A 22577-nucleotide genomic window follows, 5' to 3' on the forward strand; every position below is an offset into this window, starting at 1 on the left:
CATTGTTCCAGACTCATTACAACTTGTACCCAACCTTGAGTGAGATGGAAGACAGGACAGTATGCAAGACTCTTCTGCAAGATCAAGTCACCGCATGGTTCAAAGAGAATGTTTTCGACCTTAATGCAAAAGAACAGTTGGCACTTGAAGCAGATGATGACAAGAGTGTGAAGAGAAAGAGCCTCTTCAATGTGCCTCCTGCTCCCCCTGCCTCCAGTCCTCTGGCTGCGAGGACGGAAGATGTGTGGGCAGGCATGAGTCGCCTGCAGTGGCTGGCTTCCCTGCTTGGGGTGGCCAGATCTGATCTTCTCTCCCACCTTGCCTCACTCTCCTCCAGGAGTGGGAGGCTGGAAGAGGCCATCCAGATATGCCAGTGAGTTCATGGAGAGGGTGGGTGGGTGTGGGTTTGGACTGAGTCTTCTGGAAGGGAAAGGCATTTGTTGGGGTAGTGAAAAAAATATTTTGTGGGATAATTCTTCTGTAATGGAGAATGTAGGAGGGATAGTAGAAGGCAAGTAAATTTAATTGGAAGAGAAGTCTCTCTCTCTCTCTCTCTCTCTCTCTCTCTCTCTCTCTCTCTCTCTCTCTCTCTCTCTCTCTCTCTCTCTCTCTCTCTCTCTCTCTCTCTCTCTCTCTCTCTCTCTCTCTCTCTCTCTCTCTCTCTCTCTCTCTCTCTCTCTCTCTCTCTCTCTCTCTCTCTCTCTCTCTCTCTCTCTCTCTCTCTCTCTCTCTCTCTCTCTCTCTCTCTCTCTCTCTCTCTCTCTCTCTCTCTCTCTCTCTCTCTCTCTCTCTCTCTCTCTCTCTCTCTCTCTCTCTCTCAGTGCATTATGATTGGGATGGTGGTGGTGGTGGTGGTGGCAGCGGATGTGGCATCAGTGAGTCTGTTAAGCAAGTGGTGCCCTCCTGCAGGAAGCTGTTGGCTGACCCCAGCATCAAGGAGTGCAGCAGCGTAGTGTACCAGGTGGTGAGGCTGGTGGTGGAGCATCTAAGCCAGTCTTCACACACCTCAGAGTGTCCCACCTTCCTTAATTCCTCAGCATTGCAGGAGAGAGAGACCACTGTGAAATCCCATGCCAATCTCATCAACATTGTTTATGAGCTCGTGAGTGCTGCCCAGCTGCATGCACCTCCAGGTGAGTGTGGCTGGTGTTAGAGCAAAAAATTGTAGCTACTCCCATGGTGAGATGGTCTGTCCTCAAACCTTCTGTCCATCCCTTTACCTAGTTGCATAGTTACTCTTTTGCCTGTAGTCACCATTTTAGAGGAAGTTTAACCTTTCCTTGCATTAATGATACAAGCCAAGAAGTCTTGTCTGGGCTTTCTCCCTTTAGGGAGATCTCAGTCTGGAATAAGTGATTAACAGATTAATTTTTGTAAATGTTTTTTTTTATTATCCAACTAAGTGACTTATTTTAATATGAACAGATTTGCTGTACTCAGTGCTGGAGCTGGGGAGCTGGTGTCAGGTGGGTCAGATGTTGTACTCACAGTGCCATGTGGAGGGAGTGTACACCAATGGTAGCACTGATCCCCACACCCTGAGTGACCCTTACACCTCCTGGAGATTCAGTCCTCTGTTCTGTGATGCCAGCATCCCCATTGAGGACCTGGTAGTGTTGCCAGTTGTCACCCATGCCTTGAAGGGCTGCCTCATTTCTCACATTCCTACTCAGAACACTAACTTGATGCCATACCAGAACAGTCCAGGGACAACAGCCAGCCTGGGAGCAAATGCAGACTTCACCAGCAGCTTGCAGTACCTTGTGACTCACCTGCATGAGCGTGGCCAGGACCTGCTTGCCCTCCAGCTGTGCCTCAAGATGGTGCAACAGAACCCTGAGTCACTTCCTGCAGGATTTATACCAGACTGGAAGCAGGTGTTCACCATCCTTCTGAAGGTCATTGGAACACCCAAGCCAGACATCACTCTGGCTATTGGTTTGCTGCTGCTGCTGCCAAAGAAGGAGGCTCTTAGAGTGCTGAATGAGCTGATCAGGAGATTTGGGTTTGACTACATCAAGTTGATGTCTATTGGTGCAGCAGGGAAGGACTACAGCAGTTTGCTTGGGCTGACTGATGTGAAGGAGCAGTTTGAGGTATTGGTGAAAAGAGCCCAGTGGGGCAAGCGACTGTCTGACATGAATGTTTCATTCAAGGAAGCTTTTAGAGGTGACACAGTGGCTCTTAAGGCAGTTGTTAGCAATCTAGTCTCTCAGCCAACCTGCACATTTCCTCTCCTCCATGAGTACTGCGAAGACTTTGGGATAGATGTGACTGACTCATTGCTGTGCTACCTGCAGACAACTCTCCACTCATGGTCTCCTGTAGTGCCAGACAAGAAGCCTCTGCCTGGCGAGGTGGTGCAAGTTGAGCCTCCACATGCTGTCCTGTCCAAGTGTGAGGCCATCATTGCTGAGGTGAAAAGTAAGGCTCTGCTCTTTGATATGCTTTCATCAGAGGTGGAGCAGCTGAGCCCTTACAACTATGAGTTAATTCATCTGGTGTTGCAGCAGCTCATTACCCTCCAGGAATTCTCACAAGACATGGAACTTCACAGGCGAGGACTCGACGTGATCAGCTTTCTGAAGGTGTACCCCCGCCAGGCTCCGCCAAGCAATGCTGAGGTGGATGAGTGGATAGCCAAACACCCACAGAGCCAAGCAGAGCCAGACATTGCTAAATATCGACTTCCCTTCCATGAAGTTTACATTCATAGTTCAAGTTTTACAAAGACAGTGGAGGCAGAACTCAATATTTCAACCCTTGACATCTGGCTTCAGGCATCACACATCCTGAAGCTCAATGCTGACCACATGTGCCTGTCGGCTGTTCACAACACTGTGTCCAAGACAATGGAGCTGGAGGCTGCCACGAGACAGAAGCTCAGCACCTCCTCTGAGTCAGTGACCTCAACAACAACACCAAAATGGAGGCTGTGCAGCTCCCACAGCAACCTGCTGGCACAGGTCAGCCTGGTTATCTGCAGGATGCAGGACTACCAGCTCGCTGCAGCCTGCTGTACCTGGATGGTGAACCGGCTTCCTCCAGGTGCTGACAAAGTGGAGGCTGTCAAGAGGAGCTGCATGTTGGTGCAGCAGTGGAAGGAAGACACTGCAGACCCCAAGGCTGTCAGTGCCCATGCCAAGATGGAGAAGTGGTACCAGCAGCTGGGCTGTGAGCATGCCCTGCACAAACATGGGCTGGCTGAGCCCCAGTATCTGTCCCTCACCCGCAGCCCTCGCCAGCTGATCACTGCCCTGTACCACCATCCTGCCCTCAGCTCCCTCTCCACACTCTGCACCCACAGTATGCCTGACATCAACGCTTGTGTCTCAGAAATTTGCACTGTTACCCAACTTCAGAAGGCAAGTCCTTTATTTAATTTGAAAAAGGTAGATATGAATAGATTTGGAAATAAAAATATTACAGCAGCTTCTTTTTGAAGAAAGACAAGGTATCAATGGTGGAATGGATGTAGAGTAGAAAAGGATTGTTGCGCAAAGCAGGTCATCACTTCATTAAATACTTTTTCTTGCTGGTATATAACTGTAACTTGTCATTGTCTTCACAGATTCCTATGGCATTAGTTTTCTTGTTATTGTTTTGTACTTATTTTCACAGCTTCATACTAGCATCATTAGAGCTCCACTCTCATTGGCCGTACCATAACTTCCTTCCCTCATGGTGGTCACACCATAAGTTTCCTCCCTCACACTAGCCTTACCATAGCTCCTCTAGCTTACACTGGCCTCAACATAACTTCCTTCATACTGGCCACACCATAATCTCCCTCCTCACACTGGTCTCACCTTAGCTTCTCTAGCCCATACTCACACTGGCCACACCATAACTTCATTCCCTCACACTGGCATCACCTTAGCTTCTTTAGGCCCACACTCACACTGCCCTCACCATAGCTTCTTTAGCCCACACTCACACTGCCCTCACCATAACTTTCCTCCCTCACACTGGCCGCACCATAGCTTCTCTAGCTCACACTAGCCTCACCGTAACCTCTCTAGCCCACATTGGCCTCACCATAGCTTAGTTCTTGCTGCATCACCACTCACAGCCTTTCTTTGGCCTCCAGGTGGCAATCCTGCTTGACCTCCTGGAGCAGTGGCTGCCAGCTCCTGAGGACACCATGGGAGGTGGACTGGATGAGACTGTCACCAACTTCAAGATCTCACTGGACCCCACAGAGGCAGCTGAGAATACACAAGACAATACTTCACTTTCCAGGTTGGGTTTGGACTCCTTGTAGCCTCAGAAGTGTGTTACTGGTTCCCATACACCTTTCATGCAGAACAGTGTATAGGATATCCTTGAGTTATGAATGAGTTCCATTTCTATGCGACATCATAAAGTGGTTTTTGGTGCAGGTCTGAACCAGCCTAAGCAAGCACTTACAATATGTTGCTCACCTTTGCTAATACTATAGTACTGTAAAGTCACAATCTAGGGCAAAAAACATAACTACTGTACCTGTAAAAAATATATGGAAGATATACAGTAAATAAGAAATAATAAAGTAAATCAGTAACAAAATAGAATTAGCAAAGTGGAATGTACAAGAACGAGCACTGTCAACATCAGAACCACCAAATGGTGTAAGTCAAGACCATTGTAAACAAAGGATTCCCTGTAGATTCCCTGTAGTGACGAGTCCCACACAAGGAACCTCAGTTTATGTCCTCCACACCAATTGCTGAATGCTGTTATTGGCTCCACAGGGTCATCTATCTGCTGAAGTGTTGCCCCCAGGAGGAGGCTGTGAGTTACCTCCTCCAACGAGCATTGTCCGAGGACACCAGCATACCTGCCTCTCACTGCCTGCGTGCCTTGCGCTGCCTCCTGGCCATTGCTGACGAGGCCACCATACAGAAGAAGTACCCACAGGGCATAGCTGGGCTGAGGTGAAAAGCAGTGTCCTGGCACCAGGCATCTCATTCCCTGGCTTGCCTGTCACTCTTTGCTTCCATAAACTGCTGACTCGTACAGTTTTTTTCTCTTTAATAAATTTGACTTAACCTTATACTTACCCTGTGTTGTGATTATATTTTTGTATTTCTCCTCCCTCATCTGCCACTTGATAACAGACTTGTGATTCAAATAATTGCACCATTACTGTTCTTCCCATGCAGGAATCTCCTTAAGTCACTGAAGTATGTAAGTCGCCTGGAGGCCTTGGGGCACACCAGCACTGTGCAGCATTTCAATGGTATGGACAAGAATGCCTTAGTGGAGGGACTGTGGCGCACCCAGCGACACAATCCCAAGGCCCTGTGCCTCATTACAGACATCTGTCATGACTATAAGGTGTGTATCTACCTAGCTTACTTAGTTGTGACATACAGGAAAGGAACTATGCTCATATTGTTCCTTCTCTGTTATCCCAAAGTTTATCCAACTTTATCTTGAAATTATGTATTGTTGTTGCTTTGACCACTTCTCTGTCCAATGCATTCCAAACTTCAATAGTTCTATGTGGAAAACTGTGCTTCTTGATGTTCCTCTTGCATATGCCTTTCTTTAATTTCTTCCTGTACCCCCTCATGGTTTGCTCATCCCACACCATCAGGACCTCTCTGTCAACTTTCTCCTCTTCTTCCATTAATCAAAATGTTGCAATCAAGTCCCCTCTTGTTCTCTTCTGCTCCAGGGACATTAGGTCCAGTCTTAACAATCTCTCCTCTTAAGGGAGATTTGTCAAACTTGGGAGCATTTTGGTTGCAGCTCATTGTATCCTCTCCAGCTTTTTAATGTCCTTCTTCAGACTCAGTGACCAGACCACTGCTCTGTACTCTAGTTACAATAATCTTCATCATATCCTCGTCAGTGTATGAAAATGGCACTTTTATGTTCTCAAGAAGATTGTAAGTTTCCCCCACAATTTTACTGATATGCTTTCCCAGTGAAAGCTATCCATTACTATTACCCCAAGATTTTTCTCAGTGTTCCTTTTTCTGGATTTTTGCTTCTCCCAACTTATAAGTTTCAACAGGTCTATTTTTGCTTTTTCCAAACTCCAATACACTACATTTTCTTGCATTAAACTCCATTTTCCATTTTTTACTCCATTCATACATCTTATTCAAGTCCTCTTGGAGCAGGTCACAGTCCTCCTTATTCTTCACTTCCTTCATGACCTTCACATCATCAGCAAACAGACTTGTATAACTTCCTGTCTCTTCAACCATATAATTTATGTATACAGCAAACATAATCGGAGCTAGGACTGACCCCTGAAGAACTCCACTGTAAACATTTTTGAATGTAGATGTTTTGTCTCTTATAACTGTCCTCATCTCTCTGTCCTTTACGAAGCCCTCCATCTATGCCAATAATTTTTCTTCCACACTGCCTACTTGTCCAAGTTTCCACACTAGTCTCTTGCGTGGAACTTTGTAGAAGGCTTTCTTCATAAATGCAATCTTTCCATCCATCTCTTTCTTGTATTATATCAATAACTCGAATAAAAGCACACTAAGTTAGTTGCACATGAGTGTCCTTTTTGAAAGCTAAACCGTTTGTCACTTATTATGTCTTTGGTTTCCAGATATTTCATCCATTTGTCTTTAACTGCCCTTTCACAGATCTTAGCCACCATACTTGTCAATGATATAGGTATATGATTTATTAGATCCTCTCTCTTGCCTCATTTACATATTGAAACAATATTTGCTCTCTTCCAGTCTTCAGGGACTCTACCTTCCCTCAATGAACAATTTATGATACTGTGTATTTAAGCACTTAGCTCATTGCTACACTCTTTCATCACCCAGTTTGACACTCCATCCAGTCCATGTGCCTTCTTTGCATCTAATCCACTCAGTAATTTCTCCACTCCTTCGATAGATATTTGGATCTCATCCAAGATGTTACCATTCATGCTCATTTCCTCTTGATTATTGAAAACATCTGTGAAAACTTTCTGAGAACAGTCATTTATGACCTCTGCAATTTCTGCAGCTTTCATGTATTCCGTGCTTATCCCTTTGTTTTTTTTTGTTTTTTTTAGTTTACTGTTTACAAGTTGATAAAATAATTTTGGCTGATCCTTACACTTTTCTTCTATATCCTGCTAAAAATTTCTTTTTAACTCTGCATAGTTGAGCGTATTCATTTCTGGCCTCTGTATAGTTTTCCCATAGTTCTGGCTTTCTTTTCCTTCTCCATTTATTCCACATCTGGTCTCTCTTACTTTTTGCCTTCATTCACCTCTTGTCAAACCAGTCACTTTTCCTAATCTCTCTCCTGCTCACTTTTGGTATGTATTGTCTGACACTGTCATTATAAGTTTTAAGGGACAAGTCCCATTTTTCATTGATGGTATTGGTCATGTCAAAGGTGCTCCAATCTGCCTGTGTAAAATATTGTTTCATGGCTTTATAATCTACCCTACTATAGTTCAGCCTTCCAATCTTGTAACTCTCTTCTCTCTGGGACTTTAAGGTCTCTGTTATTTGGAGTTCAATTAGCACATGATCACTTGCCTTAGGGAAAGTCATAGGTGACACTCAATATTTTTGGGGTCTTTTGTGAAAACCAAGTCCTGTTTCGATGGTGCGCCATCACCCCTAAATCTTGTATCAATTGCAATCCATTGTGTTAAAATGTTTTCCATGGCTAACTTCAGCATTTCACTCCACGATTCATCACTTCCTTCAGTTGCCCACTCCTCCCAATTTAATTCTTTACAGTTGAAATCACCCATGATGGTCAGGTTTTTGCAGTGGCTTATAAGTTCCTCCATATCTGATAACTTTTTTCTTTTTTTATTTATTTATTTATTTATTTTATTTTATTTTATTTTATTTTATTTTTATTTATTTATTTATATTTTTTCTCCTTGTGTTCTTCAGTGTTCCATGAGCTTGTCCTTGGTGGTACATATATCACTGCAAAGTTCTTCGTGGTTTTACCCTTTAATCAATTCATCGTTATTGCTTTCATAAACTACTTCATCCACATGTAGGTCTTGGTTAAAATCATAACACCTTGTTTCTTTATTTTCAACTTTTTCCAAATATCATATTTTCCATCACCTATGTTTAAACACTCAATGGATTTATCCAGTTTTATCTCTGTTAGGCCCATGATATCAGGTTAATTTCTTTTGAGGTACTCATTTAACTCAGTACTTGCTGTGATCAGCCCATTCACATTTGTATACGAGTATGTCACTTTTAGGTTGTGTCTCCTTCCACCCTGGTTTTTATGTACCGCTTTCTTATTTTCATATCCATCACTTTCCAGTAGAGCATCTTTTTCTCTGTCTCTGATCTTTCCTTGTTTTTTACCTTTGCCTCTGACCATAGTTCATTCACTTTTGTCCTTTCCTCCTCATTAAGGTCTTTCTTTATCCAGATGTTTCTGTACTTCACCTTCTTTGCCAACCTACTCACCCCTGCCAGGGCTTCTTCAGCATCTATCTGTGATTTAAACTATTTTTAATGGCCATGTTTCTCCTTTCACATATTTTCTCAACCTCAGGGCTACTGCCATCACTCTTAACTTCTTTTACTATCTTTATAATATTAACTTTCTGTCCCTTCTCTCTCAAACTTGTGTGGAAAATTATCCTCTTTCATCCCAAAGACTAGTACACATTTCTTCTTGTCCACATTGTCTCTTACCAGGTTCTCATTTTCTTTGATCGCCTGAACAAATGACTCCCTTGCTGTAGCTGCCCGAAGGCAGCTAAAGGATTTTAGACCCACACGGTGACACGAATCATTTATTGCATACGGTCAAACCTGAAGACATATGTAATAAACATAAGACGTGCGTAGCACTACTAACCATTACATACTGTATCAACATAATGCATCACTAATCGTGGATTATGCTAATTAAGGCAATCGATCCCTCATAATACAGATGTGGAACTCACATGTTTGGGGTCTTAAGGAGGCCTGTCACCAAGCAACCCCTGTTTCTATATTGTAGTGGTCCGATCTTTCCCAGAGTAGTCACACCCTAACTCGGTGGCAGTACAAAGGGATCTGTCCCTCTGGGCTTCGTTCCTGTTGGCCCTCGGTGCCTCATGCCTGCCCATCTTACCCTTAGGTCAGCAATAGTTCCCAGATGACTCATTCCTCTACAGAGATCCCTCTGTATCTTGTCTACCCTGCACGCCATGTCATCAACTTTACCATGTTACCACAAACCTCACAATCTCTCTGCAGCTAAGCTCTCCACAGCTAGTTCCTCTCACACACCGTCACTACTGCAATTAACTATTATAATTAATTCAGTTTCCTTAATCTCTACTCTAATTAACTTAGTTTCCTTAGTGTTACCCACACTTCATATACTCATTTTAACTCTCATAACACAGATCATGTTACTTAGCATATGCTTGCTCAACAACAACTTCTTTCACCCGCTCGGTGGTCTTTCACCCACTCAGCGGTAACACTCCTCCTGTCGGGCTTCCCCCGAAATTCACATAATGCATAAACTCACGTAGTCCCAGTGCCATCCAACAGAGTTCGTAACCAGTGGCCCCTTTCTCAGCAATGAGCAGACAAGTCTCTTCACCTGATCAGATGACTGACAATTCACTGTGGCCATTACCTGAAGTAGATAATGGCACGTGGTGGGAGAGCAATTACGTCACTGAGTGTAAAAAAAAAAACGACATTTACGTTATGGTGCAAGCTGCGGGGAGAAACTCCATAACGTAGTCACTCACACCACTGCCGAGGCACCATTATGCGCAGAACTGACTGGTGATATTTTCAACTACATGGCAGTCACTTGGAATCGGTTAGTAAAGCTCTCCATATATATGTTTTATTTACGACAGGTTTCATCCTCTTCTCTGGTCAATAACGAGCTTCATAGCCTCAGCATCACACCAGTTCTCAGCACTTCGTTGTGGTTCTCCATTCATTACCACCCTGTTCTTTCTAAGGCTGATGCGCATAGCGACATAACTGTGAGTGCAGAATTTCAAAAGACCGTGATGAATAGGTCAGCATTCGAAGATGGCAGGATCTCTAGTGGTCTTTCTCCTTATGATGTACTCCCCCTGGTGAGACTTCCGGGACTCGGTGTCACATGCAAGCATTGAAGAGTCCTTGTCCTCCCCCTGTTCAGCTACGTTCGGTTCAGCTCCGAGAGTTAACAGTCCTTCCAAAGTGGCCTTGCTTACTCTTGTGTCTATGCAGGTTATCTGAGTCCAAGACGTTCGCTCCTCACACTTTAGTGCCATTGCAGCCAGTGATAGTGCCTTGCCTCTGTAAATACACAACCCCCTGATAGTGTCTAGCCTCTGCAAGCACACAAGCTCACCCTCTGGTGGTGTTTAGCCCATGCAAGCATACAAATGCACTTCCTAGTGGTGTCTGATCCTTGCAAGAACACAAGCTCACTTCTGGATGGAGTTTGGTCTCTGCAAGCACATAATTTCTCACTGCATCCTGCTAGTGTCTAGTCTCTGCAACCACACAAACTCCCTGCACCCTGCTGGTGTCTAGTCTCTGCAACCACATAAACTCCCTGCACCCTGCTGGTGTCTAGTCTCTGCAAGCACATAAACTCCTGCTGGTGTCTAGTCTGCAAGCACCAAGCACATATATTCATTCCCTGATGGTGTCCAGTCTCTACAAGCACCAAGCACATAAACTCATTCCCTGATGGTCTAGCCTCTGCAAGCACCAAAAACACAAACTCATTCCCTGATGGCATCTAGTCTTTGCAAGCACCAAACACACACACTCATTCCCTTATGGTGGTGCCTGATCCCTGCAAGCACACAAGCTTGTTCCCTGGTGGTAACTTGTCCCTGCAAGCACACAAGCTTGTTCTCTGGTGGGAGCCTCTGCAAGCATACAAACTCAGTCCATGGTAGTAGCCTCCCTCTGCAAGCATACAAACTCATTCTCAGGTAGTAGCCTCTGCAAGTACACACTCATTCTCTAGTGGTAGCCTCTGCAAGCACACAGACTCATTCTTTAGTGGTAGCCTCTGCAAGCACACAGACTCATTCTCTTTTGGTAGCCTCTGCAAGCACAGCAACTCATTCTTTGGTGGACTGGTGTACCTAAAGGACTGACTGAAGGACTGGTGTCCCTTAAGGATTGATACAAACTCGTTCTCTGGTAGTAGCCTCTGCAAGCTCACAGACTCGTTCTCTAGTGGTAGCCCTGCAAGCACACCAACTCATTCTCTAGTGGTAGCCTTTGCAAGCACACCAACTTGTTCTCTAGTGGTAGCCTCTGCAAGCACACCAACTCATTCTCTAGTGGTAGCCTCTGTAAGCACACCAACTCCTTCTCTAGTGGTAGCTGCTGCAAGCACACCAACTCGTTCTCTAGTGATAGCTGCTGCAAGCACATCAACTCGTTCTCTAGTGGCAGCCTCTGCAAGCACACCAACTTGTTCTCTAGTGGTAGTCTCTGCAAGCACACTAACTCGTTCTCTGATGGACTGGTGTCCCTTAAGGACTGACTGAAGGACTGGTGTCCCTTAAGGACTAATACAAACTCATTCTTTGGTAGTAGCCTCTGCAAGCATACAGCCTTGTTCTCTTATGGTAGCCTCTGCAAGCACACAGACTCATTCTCTTCCTTATATCTCTCACTGAGCTGTGGATGTTGTTACAGTCATCCTTTTAGACCCTGTATCCTTTGTTCTGCCATCCTCTTGATGTCTGTTAACTTAGGATGAGCATGCCGAAATGGAATGGGGAGCTGGGAATGCCCATCCACTATATCCCATTTCCTTGACCTTAGCTTGATGACCTCTTTATCCTCCATTGAATAGGCTTTTCCTTCTATGTAGGTGAGCTCACTACCCCATATAGCTTCTATACTTTATTCCAGACATTCTCCAGCCCTTAAGGGGAACATTCTACCTCTGTTGTTCTCAGACGAGTCAGACAAGTCGTCCCCATCATTCCTAATGGGTCCATTTATAGTCCATCCTAAAGGGGTACGTGTTACAAAGGGTTCTCCGTGGCTCCCTGTCCTGACCTCGAGTGGAATGAATGCTTGTGGTACGTCCAGACCTATCAGTAACACCACCTTCAATAGTGTTTTACATGGCGTAACTCCCCTCAGGTGGTCCCACAATCTGACCTCATTACTGGCAGCAGCTGTCGCCAAGGAGGCTGGTAAGCGTTTGACAACTCATTGGTTGTCAGATGCTTACTGGCCTCCTTAGGATTTTGACAGTTTGACCCTTCCTCGTTCCCACGCTGACTGTGACCAAGTCGATCTCTTGTGCCTTCAGCATCAACGTCTCTCTCATGAGCATGTCTGCTTTCCCCACAGCTTGAAGTTGGTTAGCCAAGTGTTCAGTACAATATGATCAGTCACTGCCTGAATCTAAGAGAGCCCCAGTAATCAACCCTGTCTGTCCCCTTGAAGGTTTTCTTACATTAACCTTCACTATAGGTAAGGTGTCTTTCTTGTGGCTTGATTGTCAGGCAGAACTGTCATTCCCACTCCAGTGATTGTTGCTGGTGTGGCTTGTCTCAGCTCCTCTTGTCCATCTATATGGTTTTCCCTGTGCTATCATCGTCACAATCTGTTTGTCTCTTGCTTCCCCTTCTTCCTTCACTCCTCTGCCATTTGACTGTGTGATGGTTGCAATTGGGCTGACACTGCTTTTTTGTCATTTGTTGCTATGTGGTTTGGTCTCTTGACAATAATCTGGTTGGTCACTGGCCTTTTTAACTCCCTTTCATTGTTCCCAGAGGCATTTGGTAATGTTTCATCTTCCATTGGCCTATTGGGGCCCAATGGGTTCCTCATAGGGAAATGTAGGTATGAATGATAGAAAGTACATCCCCACAACTCCACAGAACTTGTGGCATCTGCATTCCGCCAGGCATGTGTAACATCGTTTATCATCTCTCGCTAGTAGTGTTCTAGCCTGTACAGACATGTCACTGAAAACAAGGCAACTCTGGAATGAGTGACTTCCCTGGCACACTGTATATAGTTGATCTCTTCTACCATGCTTTTTCTCCACTGATGTCACCATGACGGGAAGCCCCTACAGATCTACTCTGCCATATGCTTGGATGTTGTTGGGCCAGTCATGCCCATTTTACTTGTTCTAACATTTCTCTGAGAAGTACTTGAAGCCACTTGGTGTGTGGAAACTCACCATCATAGCTTTTCCAATATTTAAAGAGGCTAGTTTCGTAACACTCTTGCAATCTTCCTCTAAACCGCTCAGCTATCAGTCTCACCTACCCTTGTGTGTCTCTTTCCCTCAGGTATCCTAGGTCTCATAGGTTCATTACACAATTTACAAGGTTGCATACTAGGTCTCTCAGGCCTTGTATGTCATTCCAACTTACAGTTGCTCCATGCCAAATTTTGTTGACTAATTCACTAATGTATGTTTCTTTGTCTCCATACTCCTCATACAAGGTGGCCAAAGCTTATTCATATCCCAATTTTGGGTCTTTAATTCGTATACTTCCTTGCAGTGCCACCATTATGGGTCCAGTGTAAGCTGATAAGAGCATTTTGTTGAGCTTCGTTCTGTAAGGGATGTTCGTTGCCTCCACATGGTCCTTGAAGGCCTGTCAAAATTCCCAATAGTCCCCACAAGAACCTCCACTAAATGTAGGTGGCGGCATGTAAGCGAGTCTCATGATGTCCATCATTTCTTTCATGCCTGGGACTAACGCTTCACCCCTCAGAATGTCTTGTCTTCTCCCTTTAATACTTCCACTACTGAGCCACCCCCTTGTTGGGCATCCTACCCTACCTTCTCTCTCTCTCTGTATCACATCCACTGACTGGCCACCCTCTTGTTGGGTGTCGCACTTTGCCGTTGGTTGTGTTGGGAAAAGGGCGTCGTGTGTCATGTTGGTTTTCTTCCCTGCATTCTTCCCTTTCCCTCTCTTATCAGGGTGAACTTCCTCCCCCTGGTAACATATCTGGGTGCATTTCCAGCTGGCACTAGACATGTAAGTCTCTTTCTCCCTCTGATCTCTTTTCCCCTGATTGAGACAATCTTCCTCCCCCTGGTTTCATACTGGGGTCTGTTCTTAGATGGCTTCATGAGGATGAGGTTCAGATAAAGCACAACAAGTCAATTGATCTTCCTCACCCGTTGGCAACACAGCGCCATGCCCCGTTGCTCTTGTGAATTTCTTCAGCTCTTCTTGCATTGTCTCCATCGTTTCCTTCCTATGGGTAAGTCCTTCCGTGACCACTTGCATCAGTTAGCTCTTGCATTATCTCCTTTACTTCCTTCCTCTGGGTACATTCTTCCATGACTACTTGTGTCAGTTATTGTATCATCTCTCATCTCCTTTATTCGTGTGGATGTTTGTGGATACTACTTTGCTTCGAGAGCATTGTCATCCAGGTGAGCCTCATTCACTGACTCTTCATTTCGTGGTGAGCTCAGCCTTCCATCCATTGTGACTGGGAACTGGAAGTAGATACTTCGTTAAAGGGGTGTTAGCTGAGGGGTTGGTAATTGAGTCCACAGGACTGGTGTTACAGAAGAACTGCTAGAAAGGCTGATATCACTGAAGGACAGACTGAAGGACTAGTGTCCCTTAAGGACTCACTGAAGGACTGGTGTCCCTTAAGGACTCACTGAAGGACTGCTGTCCCTTAAGGACTCACTGAAGGACTGATATCACTGCTTCTGATGTCACGACAGATTCCTTGATTGTTGTCCACCATCTGATGTACATTTGTCACACTGCATGTGGTGTTCACCATACTTACTTAAACACACACACACCTGTATGCAAATTACTTCTCTTCCTTCCCGGCTGAGCCACATGCGCCGGACACCCCCAGCTGTTCAGAACGAGGGCACTGCGCCAGTCTCCTGTCCAGGCAACACACACTCACTGCCCGCCCTCAAGGCAGGACGGAGGTGACCCGTGTGCTGCACACCCACCCTTGGCAACACACACGTGAACACACCCGCTGCCAATCCTTGAGGCAGGATGGATGGGCCTTGCCTGCTGCTTGCCCGTCCTCGGCACACACACACTCGGTGATCTGACCTGGGGAGGATGCCCGCCCTGTGTGTCACTTATCTGCTCCGTCCTCAGGGAGAACGAACTGCATCGGTCCCTTCTGGAGGCCCACTGGCGTCTCCCCTCGGGTGGTGTTGCTCGCTGGACATTCACAGAAAATTACACATCTGATTGTAGCTGCCCAAAGGCAGCTAAAGGATTTTAGACCCACACGGTGACATGAATCATTTATTGCATTCAGTCAAACCTGAAGACATACATAATAAATATAAGACGTGTGTAGCACCACTAACCATTAAATACTGTATCAACATAATGCATCATTAATCATGGATTATGCTAATTAGGCCAATCGACCCCTCGTAATACAGATGTGGAACTCATGTGTTTGGGGTCTTAAGGAGGCCTGTCACCAAGCAATACCTGCATCTGTATTGTAGTGGTCCAATCTTTCCTGGGGCAGTCACAGCCTAACTTGGTGGCAGTACAAAGGGATCTGTCCTTCTGGGCTTCATTCTTGCTGGCCCTCAGTGCCTCACGCCTGCTCATCTTACCCTTAGTTCAGCAATAGTTCTCAGGTGATGCATTCCTCTACAGAGATCTCTCTGTATCTTATCTACCCTACACACCATGTCATCAACTTTACCACGTAAACACGACCCTCATTACCTCTGCAGCTGAACTTTTCACAGCTACTTCCTCTCACACATATTCACTACTGCAATTAACTATTATAATGAATTCAGCTTTTTTAATCTCTACTTTAATTAACTTAGTTTCCTTAGTGTTAGCCATACTTCATATACTAGTTCATTTTAACTTTCATATCACAGATCATGTTATTTAACATATACCTGCTTAACATCAACTTCTGTCACCACTCGACAGTCTTTCACCCGCTTGGCAATAACACTCGCCTTGTCTTCTAATTGTTGACTGACAATGTCCTTGAGATTTTTTTGCATCTCTTCCTTCTCATTCTTCTGTTCATCATGTTATTTTTCCATCTTTTTTACCCTCTATGAATTGATTTTCACTTTATCACTAATTTCTTTAAGGGTTACTTCATGGCTGTTACACTTAACCTTTAGTGTGGCATTCTCTTCCTTTAGTTTTTCCAAACTTGTCTTCGTCTCACTGTATACCTTTAGAACACTATCATATTCTTCAAACTTCTTTCTCTGGTCATTGTTTTTCTTTGATTAATTTGTCCTGCTTTTCTAAAATTCCAGCAATCAACCCTCTCATTGCTCTTAATTCCTTCGCAACATTAACGATCCTTCTCATATTTGTTCTCCTTTTTTTTTAAATACCTGAGAAATTCCACATTCCACTTGACTTGCCAAGTTGCCTTAACCCCAGAGGAGTTTTTATAGAAATACCTCTAGGTTGCAGAGCTGAAGTGAGAGTAGATAAGGGTTTGTTTACATTACCTTCATCGATAGTGCCACAGCTGAGATCTTCTCTATCCATTTCTCATCACAACAAGCACATTTACAGGATAATTTTTGAGACAGGACACACACTAGCAGCTCTCCTTCCTTTTGCACATATCTAGGCATCCTTGATGAAAGCAGTAGGCAGCAATCAGGATAAATAGCTGAATCTCGTAGAAGCACAGTGCTCACACGTGTGTGTGTGTGTGTGTGTGTGTGTGTGTGTGTGTGTGTGTGTGTGTAGGAGGGACACTAGCCAAGGGCAACAAAAAAAATAATAAATAAATAAAAAAGAAAAAAGCCCACTGAGATGCCAGTCCCAGAAAAGGGTTCAAAGCAGTAGACAAAAATTGAAGGATAAGTGTCTTGAAACCTTCCTCTTGAAGGAATTCAAGTCTTAGGAAAGTGGAAATACAGAAGCAGGCAGGGAGTTCCAGAGTTTACCAGAGAAAGGGATAAATGATTGAGAATACTAGTTAATTCTAGCATTAAAGAGGTGGGCAGAATAGGGGTGATAGAAAGAAGAAAGTCTTGTGTAGTGAGGCCGTGGGAAGAGGGGAGGCATGCAGTTAGTAAGATCAGAAGAGTAGTTAGCATGAAAATAGCAGTAGAAGACAGCTAGAGATGCAACATTGCAGCAATGAGAGAGGCTGAAGACAGTCAGTTAGAGGAGAGTTGATGAAACGAAAAGCTTTTTGATTCCATCCTGTCTAGAAGAGCAGTATGAGTGGAACCCCCCCAGACATGTGAAGCATACTCTGTACATGGACGGATAAGGCCCTTGTACAGAGTTAGCAGCTGGGGGTGTGAGAAAAACTGGCGGAGATGTCTCAGAATGCCTAACTTCATAGAAGCTGTTTTGGCTAGAGATGAGATGTGAAGTTTATGTGAAGTTCAGATTATGTGTAAAGGACAGACTGAGGGTGTTCAGTGTAGAAGAGGGGGACAGTTGAGTGTCATTGAAGAAGAGGGGATAGTTGTCTGGAAGGTTGTGTCGGGTTGATAGATGGGGGAATTGAGTTTTTGAGGCATTGAACAATACCAAGTTTGCTCTGCCCCAATCAGAAATTTTAGAAAGACCAGAAGTCAGGCATTCTGTGGCTTCCCTGTGTGAAATGTTTACTTCCTGAAGTGTTGGATGTCTATGAAAAGACGTGGAAAAGTGCAGGGTGATATGTTTCATCAGCATAGGAATGGATAGGGCTAGAAGTTTGGTTTAGAAGGTTATTGATGAATAATAAGAGAGGGTGACAAGACAGAACCTGAGGAACACCACTGTTAATAGATTTAGGAGAAGAACAGTGACCATCTACCACAGCAATAGAACAGTCAGAAAGGAAACTTGAGATGAAGCTACAGAGAGAAGGATAGAAACCGTAGGAGGGTAGTTTGTAAATCAAAGCTTTGTGCCAGACTCTATCAAAAGCTTTTGATATATCCGAGGCAACAGCAGAAGTTTCACCAAAATCTCTAAAAGAGGATGACCAAGACTCAGTAAGGAAAGCAAGAAGATCACTAGCAGAGTGGCCTTGATGGAACCCATACTGGTGATCAGATACAAGGTTGTGAAATGATAGATGTTTAAGAATCTTCCTGTTGAGGATAGATTCAAAAACTTTAGATAGGCAGGAAATTAAAGCAATAGGACAGTAGTTTGAGAGATTAGAGTGGTCATCCTTTTTAGGAACAGGCTGAATGTAGGTAAACTTCCAGCAAGAAGGAAAGGTAGATGTTGACAGACAGAGTTGAAAGAGTTTGACTAGGCAAGGTGCATGCACGGAGAACAATAGGAGGGACCCCATCAGGTCCATAAGCCTTCTAAGGGTTTAGGCCAGTGAGAGCTTGGAAAACATCTTTGTGAAAAGTTTTAATAGGTAGCATGAAGTAGTCAGAGGGTGGAGGAGAGGAAGGAACAAGCCCTGAATCATCCAAGGTAGAGTTTTTAGTAAAGGTTTGAGTAAAGAGTTCAGCTTTAGAGATAGATGTGATGGCAGTGGTGCCATCTGGTTGAAATAAAGAAGGGAAAGAAGAAGCAAAGTTATTGGAGATATTTTTGGCTAGATGCCAGAAGTCACAAGGGAAGTTAGATCTTGAAAGATTTTGACACTTTCTATTAATGAAGGAGTTTTGGCTAGTTGGAGAACAGACTTGGCAAGGTGCCGGGCAGAAATATAATTGCATGAGATTCTGGTGATGGAAGGCTTAGGTACCTTTTGTGGGCCACCTCTATCATGTATAGCACAAGAACAAGCTGTGTTAAACCAAGGTTTGGAAGGTTTAGGTCGAGAAAAAGAGGGAGGAATGTACGCCTCCATGCCAGACACTATCACCTCTGTTATGTGCTCAGCACACAAAGATGGGTCTCTGACACGGAAACAGTAGTCATTCCAAGGAAAATCAGCAAAATACCTCCTCAGGTCCTCCCAACTAGCAGAGGCAAAATGCCAGAGGCACCTTCACTTAGGGGGATCCTGAGGAGGGATTGGTATGATAGGACAAGATACAGATATGAGATTGTGATTGGAGGAATCCAATGGAGAAGAGAGGTTGACAGCATAAGCAGAAGGATTAGAGGTCAGGAAAAGGTCAAGAATGTTGGGCGTATCTCCAAGACGGTCAGGAATATGAGTAGGGTGTTGCACCAATTGCTCTAGGTCGTGGAAGATAGCAAAGTTGAAGGCTAGTTCACCAGGATGGTCAGTGAAGGGAGAGGAAAGCCAAAGCTTGTGGTGAACATTGAACTCTCCAAAAATGGAGATCTCTGCAAAAGGGAAGAGAGTCAGAATGTGTTCCACTTTGGAAGTTAAGTAGTCAAAGAATTTCTTATAGTCAGAGGTGTTAGATGAGAGATATACAGCACAGATAGATTTAGTTTGAGAGTGACTCTGTAGTCATAGCCAGATGGTGGAAAACTCAGAAGATTCAAGAGTGTGGGCATGAGAGCAGGTTAAGTCATGCACATAAACACAACATCCAGCTTTGGATTGAAAATGAGGATAAGAGAAAGTAGTAGGGAACAGAAAAGGGGCTACTGTCAGTTGCCTCAGACACCTGTGTTTCAGTGAGGAAAAGATGTGGTTTAGAAGAGGAGAGGTGGTGTTCTACAGATTGAAAATTAGATCTAAGACCATGAATGTTGCAGAAGTTAATGAAGAAAAAGTTGAGGGGGGGTATCAAGACACTTAGGGTCATTATCAGAAGAGCATTCTGACCTGGGGACATTTGTGGTCCCCTCCCCAGATGGGGACTCTGAGGCTGGTGTAGGAGTTGCCATGATTATTTTGAATTTTTGAGTGAAAGGTGTGTATGTTGTTAGGTGCTTGTAGTTTTGTGTGGAGGAAGAGAGTTGTCTTTAGAGGGCAGGCTGTGAATGCCCCCTTGTGTTGTGAGACACAAAGGGAAATGTTCAGTGAGGTCACAGCTGGGTTTAATGATAAGTTCACAGCATCCCCTAATCCAGTGCTTTAGACCCCACTGGGAGTAATTATCGTTTTGGCAGGTGCCTACTGTCTCCTCCTTAGTTGTATTTAGCTAGTTGTGGTTTAGAGAAAGGAAACCATTTGGTATTGAATCATGTGTGACCTGTTCTTTGCTATTGCATAGTTGTGACACCTTGGCCATGTCAGCCACTTCACTCCTCACCCTTGTACTATTAAGGAGCAGCTGGCTGTTACAGAAGAGCTTGAAGAATTTAACCATCCATTCCAAACTCCTGACTCAGAGACCACTCTCTGCACTTCTGCATCATAATGCTAGTATTGATATACATTTTCATAAATCCATTATCATCAATTTTTTATTAATTTCCAAACCACAAGTTCCATTCAAATACCAACTAATGAGTGTCTCCTGCAGGTGACAGCGGCTTCTCTGTGGGGTGCCTTGCTCATGCAGCTCACACACTTTGTCAAGGTGAGGCAGCAGATGTCCCACACACTTTGGGTTTGTCTCATGCTTTGTTGGTGGTAGGAAATGAAAGAACTACTTTTCTGAGAATAGGCTTTTCTCAGGGTGAGTGAGGAAGGAGTAACAGATACCCACCACTGCCTTGCTTACTTTACTATTTCTCCCTTTTTAAGCCTGATAAAAAGAAAATTGTCCAAAATTATGTTTGAATGACATTTATTTGCAAATACACTGTAGAAGGTATGTGGTAAATGGCATGTTTTGGTGTTTAGATTGGACAGCTGGAGGTGTCTGTGATGGAGCGAGTGTTAGTGCAGCTGAAGAGTATGCCACACCTGTTGGTGGTGCCAGCCCTCACCACTGCTTGGACCACCCTCATTGCATACCCTTTCACTAAAGGTGTGTATGTGTTGCACATTGAGTCACTTCTTATCACAGGAAAACTTAGCAGTTGTTTGAGGGGACACATGATGCGACTATGTTCTTTTCCTAAGGATCAGCAAATTCTTTTGAAACATGTTTTAAGCCATTCCTTTTAGGGAATTCACTGCATGGGGCACTTAAATAATTTGTTGCTGCAGGACACATGCTGCAGTCAGAAAGGAAATTAGACAACAGAGATGAGGCATCAGTGAGGAGTGAGTGGCACAGTTAGGCAGAATATGAAAATTTTAGATTTCTCCTACTACAAGTCAAATGGTGCCATATTGCAGCTGTGGCTCCTGTAAGTGAGACCAGCCTAGCCAGCTGTGTGCACAGTGTAGACCTGCTGCTGCGACACTGCCCTGTGGTGGTGTCCACAGCACCCCTTCTGCAATACTGTGCAGACCTAAGCTTGTCAGTACTTGGCCTGGCTATTGCTGCTGCTGACCTAGACAACTCTCATGACCTGCAGGTAAGTGGCTATTAACACTTTCCTTGGAAAGTTGATAAAAAATATTGTGCATGTGGCCACCCCTTAGAAGAAGAGTGGCCAATAATCTTTTCTCTCGTGAAGGATGGTAGTTAATGAGGAAACAGAGATAAGAATGGGAAGAATTGTGATCATGCCATTTTTATCTCTTACCTTTAGAATAGAAGCACTGATCCAATGTCCTCAGTTTGAAGCCAGAATACCTTTTCAGCTTCTACCTTTACAATAGAAACAGTATTGCAGTGCCCTCAGCTTGAAGGCAGAATACTATCTTCCTAAAATACTATGTTACAGAGCATGGTTGAGGCAGCTGACTATAACACCTTGAAGAACACATACCTCAAGCTGAAGCCCCAGTTTGCCTTCCCCAAGCGTGTTGAGGTAAGCTCTACACATTTCCAGCCATCAGTGTTGGCAAGAGACAGTGAGGAGGCAACACAAATGTGGCACAGCTGTGTAGGCATTCTTAAACATAATTTCATCTTATACTCATTGAAGTTTCATGACAATTTGTAAACTGGATGAGTCTTCCTGAAGACTTGCTGGACTGCCTCACAAGTGTTGGAAAATATGTTGAGATGACCATAAGAATTTCTTGAAGATCTTACATGGAAAATTTGAAGTGTTAGGTACTGCAAACCTATATGTTTATAATGAATGCCTCATGTTTTGTCGATGTTTATTATTTGATTACTTGAATTTCTCTGACTAATGCCCTGGTTCTCTAACTCTACAGGAGCTGCTGGAGTGATTCTTCTCGCCTGTGTAGAGGAAAGTGCCTGAGTGAGGTAACTGTACAGCCTCTTGGAATGTAGGAATCCCTCGCCTTTACATCAGTTATCATCTTGTTTCTCTGTCTGGTTAAGGAATTGCCTCACATTAATAACACTGTAGATATTTATAATAATCATATTTTGTTATTGATTACTGGAAGATAGACTTAATGTCTTCTGTAAAAAGCATAACTTCACATTTAAAAAGAATATTGATATGGCAGCCGTGTTTTGAGAAAGGGCTTGGAGAATTTCAAGTAAAGTGTTTAACTGCAAATTCAAGGTTTTGTTGACCTCAGTGTGTGTGTGTGTGTGTGTGTGTGTGTGTGTGTGACTGAAAGGAACTTTAGATCTATCCATAGTTTTTCACGTGTTAAAATGAGTAAGTGCACTACACACTAAAAATTACCGAATAGGTCTTTTTTTTCACAACATGAAGTAACATGAAACTTGCTGAGGTGACATTGTGAGTGGCGCTATAGTGTGACTACCGCCGAGACGCGAGGAACGTCACGAGATGTTTGACGCTGTAATGCGAGAAAACAATTAAACTGATAATAATGAAAATTAAATAG

General features: G+C 44.1%; 1 protein-coding gene across 4 annotated transcripts in view; it reads left to right on the forward strand.

Moving 5' to 3' along the window:
- Positions 1–22279, forward strand: part of LOC135108094 (kinetochore-associated protein 1-like) — a 33913-nt gene extending 11634 nt beyond the window's left edge. For all 4 annotated transcript variants that reach the window (XM_064018733.1, XM_064018732.1, XM_064018731.1 and 1 more), the window contains exons 20-30: positions 12–373; positions 910–1133; positions 1426–3365; positions 4091–4242; positions 4734–4916; positions 5145–5319; positions 20266–20322; positions 20589–20715; positions 21030–21211; positions 21524–21610; positions 21966–22279. In XM_064018733.1, the coding sequence (XP_063874803.1) occupies positions 12–373; positions 910–1133; positions 1426–3365; positions 4091–4242; positions 4734–4916; positions 5145–5319; positions 20266–20322; positions 20589–20715; positions 21030–21211; positions 21524–21610; positions 21966–21980 (3504 nt within the window). In that variant the 3' untranslated portion in view covers positions 21981–22279. The remainder of the gene's footprint in view (positions 1–11; positions 374–909; positions 1134–1425; positions 3366–4090; positions 4243–4733; positions 4917–5144; positions 5320–20265; positions 20323–20588; positions 20716–21029; positions 21212–21523; positions 21611–21965) is intronic.
- Positions 22280–22577: the final 298 nt, after the last annotated feature.

The sequence above is a fragment of the Scylla paramamosain genome, chromosome 16, assembly GCF_035594125.1.
Source record: "Scylla paramamosain isolate STU-SP2022 chromosome 16, ASM3559412v1, whole genome shotgun sequence".
Classification (NCBI taxonomy): domain Eukaryota; kingdom Metazoa; phylum Arthropoda; class Malacostraca; order Decapoda; family Portunidae; genus Scylla; species Scylla paramamosain.